At 40.3% G+C, this 16,366-nt stretch overlaps 1 protein-coding gene across 21 annotated transcripts in view; it reads right to left on the reverse strand.

The window, feature by feature from the left end:
- Nucleotides 1–16,366, reverse strand: part of CDK8 (cyclin dependent kinase 8) — an 88,144-nt gene that overhangs the window by 49,853 nt on the left and 21,925 nt on the right. For 13 of the 21 annotated variants that reach the window (XR_015704763.1, XR_015704764.1, XR_015704765.1 and 10 more), the window contains exon 2: nucleotides 9,186–9,261. The exons of 4 other annotated variants lie outside the window; for them this stretch is intronic. Coding sequence is in view for 12 of the 17 variants with exons in the window: in XM_087757740.1 (XP_087613866.1) it covers nucleotides 9,186–9,261 (76 nt within the window). In the remaining 5 variants the exon portion in view is untranslated. Of the gene's footprint in view, nucleotides 1–9,185; nucleotides 9,262–14,125; nucleotides 14,159–15,045; nucleotides 15,184–16,366 lie in introns of those variants that run through there. 4 more of the 21 variants (XM_087757742.1, XM_087757738.1, XM_087757736.1 and 1 more) reach the window with 4 other exon arrangements.

Raw genomic sequence — 16,366 nt, forward strand, 5'->3', positions numbered from 1 at the left:
ACAGAGAACCCATCACCAAAGCTGGTCCAGAACATGACGCAAAGATGAGAAACTTCAAGTAATGCAGCAGAAGTGTTCCCTGTCTGTATAGCAAGGCAACATGGACATAATTCTCCTTTGTTTGTGCTACAGGTAGTCAATCCCACAGACTTTGAGATTCACAGCATTCCTCCTGGTCTGCTGGATGACAGGCTGCTGCTCTTCCCCATTTCCAAATCCTGCCAGTAGCAAGGTACAAGTCTTGAGCATGCATTCCCTGCAGGCACACACAAAGTTGGGCCCACACACAATACAGACATGACCAGCCACACAGGTATCAGAGGCAGAACAGCATCTTCTTTGCAGGCATCCACCTAAAACTTGAACAACACAACTGGCCTGGATCCCATTTCTCCACTCTGGCTCATCAGGCTTAAAGTTCACACACACACACGCATATTTGCAGGTCCCTCAGACACCTTACATCTGTTCAGAATCTGAGCCCAGTCATGGTGCCCTTTCATCCAGGTTCCAGCTCCGATGTTGGGTCTCTCCAGATTTCAGTCTCCTCCTGCTTGCTGGTTCTGCATGCTTGAAGTTCACTAGCAGGTCACACACACAAACACTCACACAGCTCCTCCTGGTAGCTCATCTCCTTCCCTTTCCTACCTTTTATCCTTCCTCTAAACACCCCACAGTAAGTTTTAAATAGTCCCAGCAGCCCCCTCAAATACCCAATAAAACCTCTATCCTCCTATAAGATCCATAGTAGTCTGCTTTCCCTTCTCATCTGTTGTAAAGACCTGGTTGAATCTCTTCAAGGATACACCCAACAGGTTCCTTTTGCAGCCCATCACCAGTGTTTTAAGAGGTCTGGCCTTTGTTACCATCACTAATAGCAGCTGTTATGGTTTGTGCATCTGTGTGTTCAGCTTATCATTCTTGCTGTTTTTTGCATTTGCTTTTTGTGCTGCATAGCCATTAACTACGTATTATTTCACTCTGCTTAAAAAAACTGATGGGTTTGGTCAAAGCTAGACAGCCACAAGCACCCCAGTGAATAGAATGGCTAATATACATCAGCCAAACCATCAGAATAAGGAAATGATTGCTGCAGTGGTGACAGACGATCCCTGAATCACTGTCTTGGAAAGGCTGAAACGCTCCAGGACAGTGATAATGCAGAACAACAAATGCAAACGCTGTCTGAAGGACAGAAAGAGCTCGTGCAGATGATAACTACATCACAAGGGCTGTAAACAGCATTTCCAGCAACCTCACTCTCCATGAACCAGGCCTCTCTAGCCCATATGCCACATGCCTTTCCTAGCAGATGACCTGCCTCATGTCCAGCAGCTGACAGAGTTCACTGAAGACAAAGCAGACTGCAAGAAACACGGTTTGACTATCAGTACGATGCCTGCTAATGATAAAGGCCATTTTTTGGCCTAGTGACTGATATCTAATTGCTTCTGTCTATCCTAGTTCAGTTCTATAGAACACAGAGAAAGCAGACAAAAACTATGCATTTGGGTCTCAGTAAATTACCTTCATTTTCATTTGCATATCACGTGATGATTCAAATCCAATTCTACAACCAGAAAGGTTTCCCTTAAATTAGTTGGTCTGGGTGTCCCTTATAAAGAAGGAAGACCCAACTGACCTTCAAAGAAATAGAAATCAGCAGATGATGAAGATGCTGACACATCTGGTTTGAGTTGAGTGTTACAACCCCATGTTGTCCCTGGCTGGTCTTGCCCTTGCTTTCATACATGTTGTTCAAGACACAGCAAGGGAAACAGCATCCCTACGTGCAAGTCCTGGGCTCACACTAAGGTTCCTCCATCTTCCTCTTCAAATGCAGAAATACTCATTCCACAGCCATGACACAGCTGGGGGACAGTAAATGAAAGTGTCTTAACGATGCATAAAATTGTTAAATTGCTTCATGAACAAGGACAAAGTGGGGTAAGACAAGACATTATTAAATAATCAACGGCAGCATTAAGGCAGCCTGGCAAACTGCTGCATGACTAAGGCAAATCTTTTCTTGCACAGGGACACTGGCAATAATTACCTTTCACATCAAAAATGAGCTGAACTCAGCACAAGTCTTGATGAACATGATCTCCTTCCTCCGGTGATATTCCCACGTTTCCCATACAGCTCTCCACCACTACAGGCACTTCTCATGAGCCAATACACCGCACTCTTCGCGTGAGTATTTCTAGCTTTACTGCAAATGTCATTCCACCCCCACTCTCGATGCTTGCTACTATATGTGGTCCGCAGCGAATGTAACCTGTTAAGTGTTGCAATACTACCATGCTTACTTCTATAATCAAGCAGAGACTCATTTGCTAGAGCAATTGGCTAGGTGACCTGGCCCAGAAGCAGTTTCTCTGATCTCTCTCAGGACATTAGCTATTTTAGAAAAGGCAACTCCTTGCTCTCACTGCCTTCCTATGAGTGCTATGCAACACATTTTTCCCAAAGCTTAGGACAGTCAGAAAGCTGGCTAGACGCAAAGCCATAGGCAATATCAAGCAACACATTCACTTAAGCAAAAAATCACTACTGTGTCATCTTGCCAGTCTGATGGCATAAATTCAAAATCTAATCATTGTCTCGTGCTTCAAAAAGGCTCACATCAGTTCCACGAAGTGATAGAGCAACACACAAATCATATATTAATAGCCATGCCATGGCCTTAAGATGGAAAATGGGCAAATAGGGACTTGGAACAGAAAGATTGCAGTTGATGGAGAAAAAGGTGATTTTCAGACCAGAAGACAACTGACAAAGATTTACTCATCCTTTAAGAAATAAGATACCAGTGGAACCACTGCTACAACAGAGGAGTATAGGCATTAGGTGAGACATTACCTGAAACACTATGCGCAGTTCTGGCCAATTCAGGGAAGACTAATTCCAGCTTCAACAGGGCAAAGAAAGCCCAAGCCTACACCCAGGGGAAGGGAGCAATGGGAAACCAGCAAGCCAAGCCAAAAACCTTAAAGCCTGCCAAAACAAAGCCAGAGAAAGAAAGTCTCTCTCTCTTTAAAATGAAAGCAGGAGAGAAGAGCTTTTCTAACTAACTGACAATATTATCGTAAGTACAAATGGCTATGAACTAGTCATGATTAATTTTGGCTTAAAGGCTGAATAATGTTTAGAGTCATTACTAGAATGACACTCAGGAACCGCCTTCAGAGATTTTTCTTTTCCTTACAAGTTTAATTTGTTGTTTGCTAAATTTTTGAAGGTGCACTTTGCTTGTCTGCAGGAGCAGGAGCGGAATATGACGACTCCAGGAGGTGTCATCCAATTCTATATTCAAAAAATAAATTTCTAAAAAAAATAAATTCAAATCGCTATTCTTCGTTTCCTACCAAAAACTGGAGCTCTACTCAAGTACTTTAAACTTGTTATTTAAACTAAAAGCCAAATCTTATTACACAAGGTCTTAAATCCCAAGTTGGCTTAGCTGCCATCCAGTAGATTCAAGTTCTGTTTGTTTCAATGTAAATGTGATTTTACAGTTTTATATTCTCATGAGTCAGATATTCCACAGTACTAAAAAAGAACAAAATACCTGCTGAAAGTACATGCTGTTTTCCTTTCAAGTGTTTAAATGAAGGCTTACAAAGGCAGTGTAACAGAAAAAGTTATAATACTGCTCACTCTATGAATTTATTATGAAGCTGACAATACATTTTTGAAGCTCCAGTTCTTCAGACATACAACCATGTGAAATTGTTGCTTTATTTTATTCTTTTGGTTTTATTTTTAAAGTCCTAAATGTTTCAAAAAAAAAAAAAAAAAGGCAGCCTGACAACACAAAATGTCAATAGAAAAAAATGATGCACATTTCTGTTCTTAACTTCTGTGGTTTCTGAAACAAATGAGTCTTACGTGATCACATATACAAGTCGATATTTATTGGCACCTCTTATGTCCAAAGTAATAGAAGGGGTGTTATTAAAGGTTCTCAGAAATTAAGGAAGCGGACAAGAATCCAGACGAGAGAGACACCAGATGTTAAGTTTGACCAAATTCTGCTGTTCCCATCAAACATTATGATTCCTAAGGATTCCAATTTCTAACATTTAATCAGTATCTTTGTCCCACTTTCACAGAACTAAAAATAATACTACCCTCCCTTTATACAAAAACTCTCAAGAATACTGTTTGTAGCTCTGTAACATAGCTCAATAAAGTAGTCATCAGTCACAACTTACATTTTACATACCATACTACTATTAAATTAAAGCATTTGAGAGTCATTAGACTTGCCAAAGAGCGTCAAATCAAACATTTGTCTTCCTCAATACCTTGCTGCCTTTCACCACATGGAAAGATTGCTAAGAAACCATTACTTCTGACATGAGGATTGTACTCATCTAAATGATTTCTGTGTTTGGGTCTTGTGGGAAACTGCTTTCACTGTTAGTGCGAAAGGGACGTAACAGTCCCCATAACCTGAGAAACCTGCACCTAAATATTGTTCCTTGTCACAGAGCTGGTACAGGATCTCTTCCAAGCAGCTCACTGGGACAGTCATTTGTTTGTTACCAGGGGAACGTGTTGAAGAGGGTGAATCCTGGAGTCACCCAGTTTCAGCGCCTGCCTCATGGGGTCCTTCCAGCTGCTGCATGCATGCTGCCTCAGGGTTCTTGGTCACCCTCAGACGGGCTCTGAAAGAGCCCTTAAGCTCTTCTTCCATCGCCTCCACCGGCAGATGGGAAAGAGGCCTGATAACCATGTAACAACATGTTCTTGTCACCCAGGACATGGAAGCCCCAGTGTGCGAGGACCACCACTGCACCTCTACAGCAGCCCCCTCTGCCAAGGTCAACTCAGCTAAGACCACCAGTCAATGGCAGCTCCCTTCTCACCTGCCCGGGGCAGCGCCCAGCTGCTCTAGCTTGGCCACCTTCCAGCCCAGAAGCTGAAAGCCAGGGTGGCGAAGCAGTTGCAGAGGTGAGCAGGACTGCTGCAGAGGCCTTCCCTTTGAGGTGAGGGCAGCAGTCATCAGCCAGCTCTCTCTCTGCTTACTCCCACACTGCCCAGGTACCGCGTGCCTGCTCCCTGCAAACTCGGCTAAGTTCCTGACGTAAGGAGAGTTGTACTGGGCCTTGAGCCTCCTGCCTGGGAGACAAAAATCAATACTCCCCTTTCTTTTGTTAATGCTCAGACGTGTGAACATTAGGGTACAAGTCTGCATTATGCCCAAACCACCCCCACAGGTTCCTGCCACTTCCCATGAGCCACGTTAAACAACAGTGGGACCAAAGGATGGTTCAACTCAGCTTGCTCACACAACAAAAAACTAACAAAACTGTTCATTTTCCCTTTGGTGAAGATGAACTTCCTCATCCTACAGCTACACTATCACTAGATCCAGCACAGAGGACATCACCTTTTATCATGACAGCCTGCATTTGTTATAATAGGAAAACACAAACCCTAGGAATTCCCAAATGCCTCCAAGGCAGACCTAAAGAGTGGAAACGATCAGAGAAGCCAGCTACTTATTGTTCTGTAGTTTTCTGTCCCAGCTCCGGCAGACTCAAGGCTCTTCTAACTTGTACAAGCTGGCTATGGTGCTTGAAGGACACCACACAGACAGGAGACAGCCAGAGTACAGCATCGTCCACCCCAGCTCTGCTTTGTCCCATTCAGCATTTCCATCCAACTTCCTCTTCAGAGCCAAGTCACAAACTAATGCTATCGTATAAAAATACTATGTGGTGTTTTTACATGCAAACAAGCTTTTCAGGGATATTTCTGTCAACCAAATCAGGCACCAAAAAAACAAAGCTACATGGAAGTCCTGCAAGAAGCAAAAAAAACCAAAACAAAAACAACCAACCACCCAAGCAACTTCTCACTAGCCAAATGAAGCACAGGCAAGTGAACTACTTGCAAACCTGCTAGAACTGAATGAAAAACACTAATCAACATTAGACTAAAAAGTTGAAAAACATCAGAAAGTCACTTGATTACTTTAAAACTTAAGACTCCTGTATAGGAAACTGCCCAACTCTAAATCCTGAAGGTCTATTTGAAGCCTGGGTAACTACTCCAGCTTCTTACAGCCTTGAAGAATTCTCCCGCTTTGCGAACTGTGAAATAGCATTTGCTGCACTATTCCAGGTGGATAGGCTTTAACAACTTTCTTCCTTATGATTAAAATCAGATCATGAGGAATCTAGTGTTTGGGCTTGTATGTTTCGTATATTTTTATGCAAATCACCTCACCATTCTACCCCTCTGCTCTCCCATCTAACACAAATCCATCTCTTGGTATGATGAGCGTGTGGTTTTTAGTGCCTGCTTAAATCCTCAGAAGTGGAAGTGCAGATCACAAAAAAGATACCCGGAATCCCAGGCAGCACGCACATCTGCAGAGAACAAGAGATGAGCAGCCAAACGCTCCGTTAAGGTTCTGGAAGAGGCAGGATTCACAAATGCTTACCCTGGTGGATGAATGGGGGAAGATAAGGAAGAATATAACACTGCAACTATCTTCATGTTAAAGATACTGATTCAGTTAGCATAATTAGCACAATAACGTAATTCTACCAGTTAAACAATTGGTTTACATAAAATCATTGGGGAAAAAAAAAAAACCTCTCACTTCAACAGAGTAAGAGACTAGCTAGGTTCTTGAACATTAGGTCTAAGTTCTCATGCTGCAGGAAGTACTGAAATGTAGAAGGTCTTTCATATGCATATATAGGTTAAGCTCATCCTATGACCAAGTCAGCTGTTTCAACACAGGTCTCTGACCTAGTTCAAGCCTTGCCCTGTAACTGACATATTTCAATAATTATTTTATTTTTCTGAAGATCTGACACTGTTCTTCACCTCAGGTGTCTGCATCAAATAGACATCTTAGAAGAGTAGACTATGGGCATTTTTAAACATACCGGTTTTAGACTATTGAGTAACTTCAGTCAGTCATCATAAACAATACAAAAGCCATAGTAGAGTTATAAAAACACAGGAGAGTTTCACTGGGATTTATATCAAACTGCACTCTTCCCAGATAGAGAGTTTCTCTCCAGAGAAACTGAAATGGATACATCTTCTATGCAAACTAACATCCTAGTTCCTCTTAATACCACCATGCTGGTAAAATGCGTTAATTGGGGTAGTCCAGAACACATTGTAACAAAGTCTGGCATTCAGCCTTGACTTCTTAAGTATGATAACAAATAATTTTATTAATTAGATGTACGGATGACATTTTAGGGTACAACACTGCTGATTAACTCAGTAGCATTTTCATATATACATCACATATACTCACATAATCAATATAAATAGTATGGATATTATCCTCAGTTTGATCCATCTCCATATGAGGTTCCTTTTTTTTCCTTTTACAACATTAATCGATAGAAGGGGGGGAAATCTATTTAACAGAATTAAAATGAACAACGTATTTTGGGGAAAAAAATTCTCCTGTTAACTCCAAACAGCAACATGAAAAGAACAGTAAGGGAAAGAGATTCAAACCCTAGAAGTCCATGGTGAATAATTAATTCAACTGCAGGAAAATTCAACCACAGTATCAGCAGTTGCAAGCCTCGAAGCATAACCAGAAGCAAAGTCAACAACAGCTCAAGAAATGCTGCTTCAGGTTACTCTTTCTACCCCTACTCCTGCTTTTGGGCTCCACTCCCCTCTTTGCTCGATGCCTGCTTTCTTGGCATCTTTGGTGTCTTCAGTGCGCTCCCCTCCCTGCCCCACCAACCCTCTCCCACACGGGTCCTGCGTTGCGCTGCTGTTCTCTTGAAAGGGCGCAGGCCACAGCAGCTCAGAGCAAGGAGAAAGCCACCCTGCTTCTTGCTCCTCTTCCATCACTACCAGGGTCCCTGCTGCCCAAGAAGAAGGACTAGACAACGCTCCTCAAGTCATCCAATGAGGCTAAATCCTTCCCGACTTTCAGCCAAGTTAGTGATTCTCTTAATAGACAGGAATTGAGTTAGGGTCATATGCAGAGCAGAGACACCTCCCTAACACCAGCCAAGCTTCTCCTGCCAAATTCAAGTAGAACAAACTCTTCAAAATTCTTTTGGTAAATCACTGCAAAAAGACGAACAAAAAATTTTCCCAAAACCCTCTGAAATGGTAGCTGACACTTCCCAAAGGCATTCTGCCTCAGGGAGTCAGAGTATTTGGAAAACTTCTGCCAAAATGTTTGAAATAAGCAAAATTTAAGACCCTGTTTTTAGCTGCTTTAGTTCAGTGTGGTTGTCTACAATGGCAGGGAGGCTCAAGCTGTCATCAATGGACAGAAAGAGGTTCTCCTGAAGAATATTCTTTGCGCTTCATTTTTTTCACCTCAAAAGGACTAACGTGTTTCAAATCACAAAGCCAACTGGAAGCTGACAAAGTAGGAAAGCCTGGTACTCACTTCAACCAATAAAAATGAAATTAGGGTAGGTATAGTTTTACACTCTTGAGGAATATGGACTGAAAAGAAAGCATTTGTTTCCCCCCATACACACATAAGTTACATGCACTTCCTTTTAGTAAGCAATTTCAGTTGAAACGCTTCAAGAAAAATAAACCCAAGCAGCAGTATAACACAAGAACATACAACAGTTAAACTTCATATACTATCGGTTTTACCAGTATTTCTTTGGAAGCTTGTCACAAACCATAACCAGACCACATTATTCACCAGTTTCTAACAACATGGAATATACAAATATAAACCTGAATAACGTAAGAAAATGTTTGAATAATATTCATGGGTGTATTACAGCCTCCGAGGCAACAACAATGCCAGTTTAGTTTGAAGTCTTCACTTAAATAGAAGCTAACATGTTTTAATCATTATGAGCCAATAAGAACTAATCTCTTTAGGAAAATAACGGAAAGACTAATGCAAAAGTCAGATCAAATACATAATTTAAGCCACTGACTCTAATCATGTTTTTAAGCTGCTTCATTTAAAGTTAATCTGCCCCGAGGCAAGTAGTAAATTCTAACTTTAAAACACTGTCATTTTCAGACAGCAAACATAACAGGTGCACAAAATCTTCCATGACATTTGTACTTACTTTATACCTCCATGATAAAAATAGCACCCATAGTAGAACATGATTCAGCAAACAAAACCCAGCATGCACTCAAATCAATACTTTTAATAAGTCCGTTTGCTAGTATAAAGAACTAATGTTACTTACTGCTATTTCTCTGCATGCAGACATAGAAATTCCAGTACCTTCTATTTGCTTTAAAGCATAATCTTTATCATCTTTCCTGTGAAAGAAGAAAAGAAGTTTTTTTTAAAAATTGCACCATGAATTCCAAGTGAGCTCTTCACCACCATTCAGAGGACAGTTTCTAATCAATACAAATTCTGCGTCTTATTTTCTTTTGATTCTTTACTAGTTTAATGTCCGGACACCCAGCTAAACCATAAGCTAACCACACCACCTTGATAAAGCTAAAATATAAATTTGCTCTCGCTACATAAATAGGGATTTTTTAAAAACTTTTTTTTAAATGCAATGATCAACATTTCTTCCATTCTTTCATTCTCTTATTAAGAAGAACACAAAGCAAACATCTAGTACATACTATAAATAAGTCTATACATCTCCCACAAATGTATTACTCTGGGACATAGCAAATCTTCCCCATATTTAATGAATTTGAATAGCCCAGAAGCAACATCACAGTAACATCTTATCTTTTCTTTCCTCTAGGCCACAAAAGGTGTCCTAAAATTATGTTCCTACCAAACTAATAAAACTACCAAGATTAATAAAAAACCACAAGGTATCTGTGCAATCTGAAGAATCCAGAGAAACATTTGTTTAGCTTTAAACACGTATAACATTTAAAACCACCACTCCCCGTACTTTAACCAGTATGTACCTTACAGTCATTTATTTAAAATGCAAGCCTATTAAGTAACTACAGCTACCAAAAGCAAAACGAAGAAGAGATATACTGCAGCAAAAGAAGACATTGAACTCTTGCCCATCTTCAGCCTCAAAGAGCTCACATTTTTAAGAGATGGAGTGCTTGTCCTTCCCACTTGTGGGCTGGCATCCACAGCACTCCTGGGGGACATGGCCCTTAACAGTATTGCCTTCAATATTTGGAGTGCACATGTAGCCCCAAATCTCCAGGTTACATAAGAATCCTTATTCATTTTTAATGAATCCAGCTTTCACAGCTGTGAAGAGCCACCCTGAAAAAACCTGCAACTCAAACATCCTAAAGGCAAATAAAACAAAACTGTAGTTAAGCATTTAAAACGTACACACTTGTTTCCTCCAGCTCGCACTAAATATCTGCAAGGCTTTGAATTGCTGTATTCCTACCTGAAACACACACTTTCCCCTATTCATCACTACCTTTTTAATCCATCAAATTATCAGGTCCTGTCCAAGAGATTTTTCATGGGGTTCAAAGACAACCCACTGTTAGCAATACCCTTTCAAAACAGAGAAGAGAGAAAAAGTGGGAGATTAATGGACAAAATCTGAGCACAGTTAATGAGGAGGAAGAATGAAACAGTGAGTGGGCGAGAGCAGATTTCAGTAAGAGGGCAATTACATGGATTGGGCAAGATAAAAGAGGGGAAAAAGATACAGGATCTGACACAAACAGGAAAAAAAAGAATAGGTAGGACAACGACAGAAGGCATTAAAAAGCTTCCATATAACAAAAACGTCAAACTTCCTTGTCTGGAAGACAAAGAGCCAAGCACAAATTCATACATGGCCAAAACAAGGTGGGAATAGGGAACAACAATCCCCTATTTCTCACCTTAGAGGAAAACAAGTTGCATGAAGCCTGAAAACAAGAAACGATTATGGTATTAAGCACGTAATTAAACTGTACAACTCATGATGATAGAATATTATAGGGATCAAAAGTATAAATGGATTTCAAAAGTACACAAATTTATGGTGGATAGGGCTGTTATGGACCACTCCATGAGCAGCTACTGAAGATAACCCCAATCTGCTTTCCAGCACAGAGATTTCCTATGCTGCTGATAGCAAAAGATACAGGGAAATTTTCTCAGCTAAAAATCATTTTACCCTCTATCTGCCTTAGCTAGCAATGGGTCACGGCCATTACTGGATACAAATATGAAGCAAAATGGATTGGACTAGAGGTTATTCTCGTTGCCCCTTGTGCTCATCTACTTATTTTTTGAGGTGTTTGCAGAGATCTTTATTTCATGAGAAGTGCTACCACGCAACTGCTACTGTTACAAGCATTACCACCAACAGAATACGGAGCAAAATGGGTCAGACTAAAGGTTATTCTCATTGCCCTGTTGCTTATCTGCTTAGATTTCAAGGTATTGGAAGGAGAGCTCAGCATAATGAGAAGTGCTACCATACAACTGGTATTATTACAAGCATTTCTGGTAGCACTGTCTACAGTGAAGCCTGCCATACATTTAAGATTGTGCTACTATTTTTAATTGATCAAATTTTTGCCAAATTAAGTCTGGACTAAAACTTTCCATACCAGATGGCAGACTTTCTCTCGAAATTTTTAGAAAAAAATACTTCAGCTCTTTCCCAGAACAAAACTGGAAGAACACACTTTCAGTTGTGTACATTAACTCTTTTACAATCATTGCTTTAATGCTGAAATTTGACAGGGGGGTTTAAGAACATACCATTTGGTCTCCTCAATACAATGGATGAAATAAGAAGTCTCTGAAAATTAATCTTCTCACATTAAAAAGCAGTTAAAGAACTGAGATCCAGAGATCCCATGCCCAGCCTTGCTCTGCCCTTACAGCAGCCCAGGGCTGTGGGGAATTAACCCCTCGCTCATTTGGTCTGCCCGGGTGCTGCATGCAAGAACCGAGGGTGAGCAGCCTCCACCCTGTCCTTCACCTACCCAAGCAGTTTACAGGAAATGTAAGCATGGTAAAAAGAAGGAAAACAATTTACAATCTAGGGATAAAGCACATTTCTAGCACTACTCTTCTCCAGAACCTGAAAAAATAACCAAATACTTCCAAGACTTCAATTCTCTGAACTGTGCACACACAGTTGAGATAGAAAGTAATAAACCAATTCCTAACCTTCTGTAACATCTGTTCTACACTAAGGCTGGTAACCTGCTATGGTTACCCACTACACCATTAGTACCAGCTATTCCATTAAAAGTAGTAAGAAAATCCTACTTCGACCATTGAGCCAAGCTAGATTTTCTTGAAAAAACTTACTGTAATTCCTTGGGAGCCAAGGGAACTGGAGGAATAGTTTTTAAAAGGAGTGAAAGGGTTATTAAACCCTTAATAAACCCTTAATAGGTTTTAAAGGGAGTTTACAAAAGGGTCATGAAGCCAAATGAAAGGCCAAACAGAGTGACCAAGCTTATTCACACAACTTCCAAAAATATTTTGCCCATAGCTTGTTTACATTATAACACATGCCAAAGGGCCTCCGCATGGGTTTGGATACGAGCAATTTCCTTCTCTGAAGATAAAGAGATATTCAATGACAAGACAGGAAAAAGCAAAAAATAAGAAAAACGATGAAAGAAATCTGTTTATAAACATCTTGCAGAGCTAACTAATCAACAGCATTGGCTACTTAGCAGCTTGCATTTTAAGGGTACAGTCAGACTCGAAGCATAATTCAACTAAATTTATCCTTCTAACAGAGAGGTCCTGCTGGGAAAACCCGTCCACTTTCTCTGCTGCCTGGGAGCCTGAGATGTTAAGCAACTTCAGCAGCTCCTCCACCTACCAGCAGGCTTCGAAAAACTGGTCAATCTACAAGCTTATTTTCATACTAATATATTCATACTTTCCTGCACATAAGTAGGTTGGCATCTTCAACACAGTAATACTCCCCACTAGTAACAGGCAGTTGTGAGAGCAATAAGAGTAAGAGAACTCACTTTATACACGGCTGCTGGAAATAGCAGTGTTTATTGTAGTCACACACAAACTACACAACCTTGTGTAAAAATGTCATTTCCTCAGAGGGACAACATTAACATCAGAGGCATAAACTTGAAAAAAATGGGTAGCTGCAACATCACTTCCAGTGGACTTTAATGACAAGAACATATACACCTGCAACATCACCATAAAAGAACATAACTGTCTAGTTTTGTTCTTACAGCTTGAATAAACTAAAACCAAAAATGCCACCTTTCAGAGAATTAAGCTAGTAAGTATTATAATGCTGTTTCCAAATATTTATTTTTTTTTTAAGTTCTACTGAATTTGGAAGTACAAACAGCACCATAAGAAACATTCAGTCCATCTGGGGGGAAAAAAAAATCAAAAGGAGTAGGAACGGATGCCTGCTAAATGTGAGCATGCTGCAAAGCTTTAGTGCTAAAATGCCTGGTATTTCTACCCTTTATTTAGAAGGATACTTTAAGCATAAGTATGTTCAACAAGTGGGAGAAAATATCCTACACATGGGGAAAAATGAGACCTATTACCTAAAAGACAGTTGAAAAAAAAAAAAATCAGCTCTAGTGCTATTTCATCTCACACATCGTATATTTTGTAGAAATGTATTGGCACAACATTATAATATATCCTTTATTCAGATCACTAGGTCAATTTAAAATTCAACTGAGTAATAAAAATAGCAGAATGAAGTACTGAAGCCTTAAAATCAGTGGTCATTATTCCAAATTTACATTACCACTAAAAAGATCTCATTCAAAATTAACTGGTCACAACTTAGGAATAGTTTTGTCTTTAAAAATAAGGAAAGGTAAAACTTGAGTGCAGTTAAACATCTGAGGGAAATAGGCTTTACTGTCTTACAACTACCCCAGAGAACTGTACATGTACTATCTATTCTGCAGAAAACTCTAAGGAACCTCTTAATTCTTTATGGTTCTTATTCCTTAAAAAATACAAAAATTAAAAGATAAGCTTACCAATAAAACACATGGGTTTTTTTAATTCTACCTTTGAGAACCCCACTATCATCAACAGTAATAAAAGTAACACATCCTGAGTACGTACAACTGTCACATTATTGCTAGAGTCATTCAGGCTCAGCAGTACCAACTCAAAATTCTCTGAATGCATTAAATACAGGATTTTGATTTTACTAGCCAAAAACGCATTTGTACTGTAGAGCACCTTAAGCTTTGAACAACTCACCTCGATGAACGCTGAGTAACTCCAGCCCCTCAACTGTATGAACAATAGCACATCTTCACTATTAACAGCAAAACACAGGCAGGAGCTTTCATACATGCTAGGGAGCCAGGTAAGGCAAAATACACCAAATGCTCTATTACCTACCAGAACTTCAAAAAACTAAATACATGTATCAGAGGTTTTACTATAGTTTACTTCTAAGTATTAGAACAGTGTTCAGCATCAAAGATTAAATTTAAAATACAAATGAAGAGAAAGATAACATGGAGTTAAACTGTGGTATTCAAGTTAGTTTTCTTTATCCTTCCTCCTTTAAGTGCTTTACTGAAATTGAACATAGCAAATATATGGACTTACTCCACATGCAGACTGGGGATGGAAGGAAGAACTTAGCAAAGCACTGGCTATATGTTAGAGTGAGAAAATAAAACACTTACAAGAGCAAATTATAACACTTAAGAGACTTATTTGGAATTTTCACTTTGTGGCATCGTACCCTGCCTCCTCCCCGAAGTCAAAGCAATATTGGTTTTTGATTTTAAAAATATTAAAATCAGCCCGGTACATACACAACATTCAACGAAGTCTATAGGAAGAAATAGTAATTCAGTTCTTTGGAAGTATATGAACACACAAATTCAATATTTGAAGCTGAAAGACTTTACACATTTATACTAAATGCCAAAAGAACTGCTGTATACACAGCAAACACTTAAATACACAGCAAAACAATACATAATCTTCTAGAAAGCATGGAAAGACGAGAGCAGACTGGTACCCATTCAAATGATGAAGAACAGAATTACCCCTTTTTCCTCTTTCAACATCACATTTATGGCACCAAATAGTCTTGCCAGAATAAGATTATTATACTAGGCATTCTATTTATTTCTTGCATTTTATAGCTATTAACTACCAACCCAGAAAATGGGTGTAGTGGAGAACAAAGTGACAAAGGACACAAAAGAGGCTGAGGTTCTCAATGCTTTCTTGGCATGGGTCTTCACATCACAGTCCACTTGCACGACTACCACATTGCCAAGGCTAGTGGCACAGTCCTGGTGAAAGGAGAGGAAAACCAAATTAGGGACGACTTCAACAAACTGGACACACACAGAGGTCCATGTGACCAGGTGGGCTGCATTCAAGGGTGCTTAATGGAGCTGGGAAATGTCATTGCAAAGCCACTTTATCATCTGCGAAAGGTCACGATGATCACGGCAGGTTCCTGATGATTAGAAAAGGGCAAATATCAGGACCCTCTTCGCAAAGGGCAAAAAGATTCAATGATATTATAGGCCAATCAGCCTAACCTCAATCCGTGAAAAGGTTATGCAGCAAACCCTCCTGGGAAGCTATTTTCAGGCCCATGAAGGAAAAGAAATTACTGGGAACAGCTGGCAAGGATTTTCCAAGGATGAGTTGTGCCTTATCAACCTGATTGTCCTATACAATGGGAGGACTAGCTCTATGGACAATAGAAAAGCACTGGATGTTACCTTGACCTTAGCAAAGCTTGTAACATGATCTCATAGTATACTCATAGCCAAATTAGACAGAGGGCTTGGCCAGCTGAACTACAGCACAGATGAAAAATCAATTGGACTGCCAGACTTAATTGGTTGTAATCAATGGTACAAATCCAACAGGCTGCCAGTTACCAGTGCATCCCTCGGGGGCAGATACTGGGGCTGATATGACATCTTCATTAACAAATGGACAATGGTATGGAAGGCGTCCTCAGCAAATCCACAGACGACACTAAATTGGGGACAGTGGTTGATGCACTGAGCCGCCATTTGGACGGACCTCAACAGGCAGGAAAAATGGGCAGACAAGAACCTCAGAAAGCGCAAAGACAAGTGCAAAGACCTGTCTCTAGTTTGGAATAACCCCACGCAACTGGACACACTGCCAAGTGGGTCAAAAGCAGCTTTACAGAGCAAGACCTGGGGGTCCTGGTGGACAAGCTGCACATGATACAGCAATACGCCCCTATGGCAAAGGCAGTCAACCAAATCCTGGGCTGTATTAGCAAGAGTGTACCCAGCAGGTGGAAAGAGGTGATTATTCCCCTATATTCAGCACTATGAAACTACATCTGGGACCTCCATATTCAGTTTTAGGCTTTCCAGTACAAGACAGACACTGACACACTGAGCAAGTCCAGCAGAGCAGTAGGAGTCTGAAATACACAGCACATAAGGAGAGGCTCAGAGAGCCAGGTTTGTTCAGCCTGCA

This window comes from Nipponia nippon, unplaced genomic scaffold (assembly GCF_047370975.1).
Source record: "Nipponia nippon isolate SJK-2023a ecotype South Korea unplaced genomic scaffold, ASM4737097v1 scaffold_2, whole genome shotgun sequence".
Lineage (NCBI taxonomy): Eukaryota > Metazoa > Chordata > Aves > Pelecaniformes > Threskiornithidae > Nipponia > Nipponia nippon.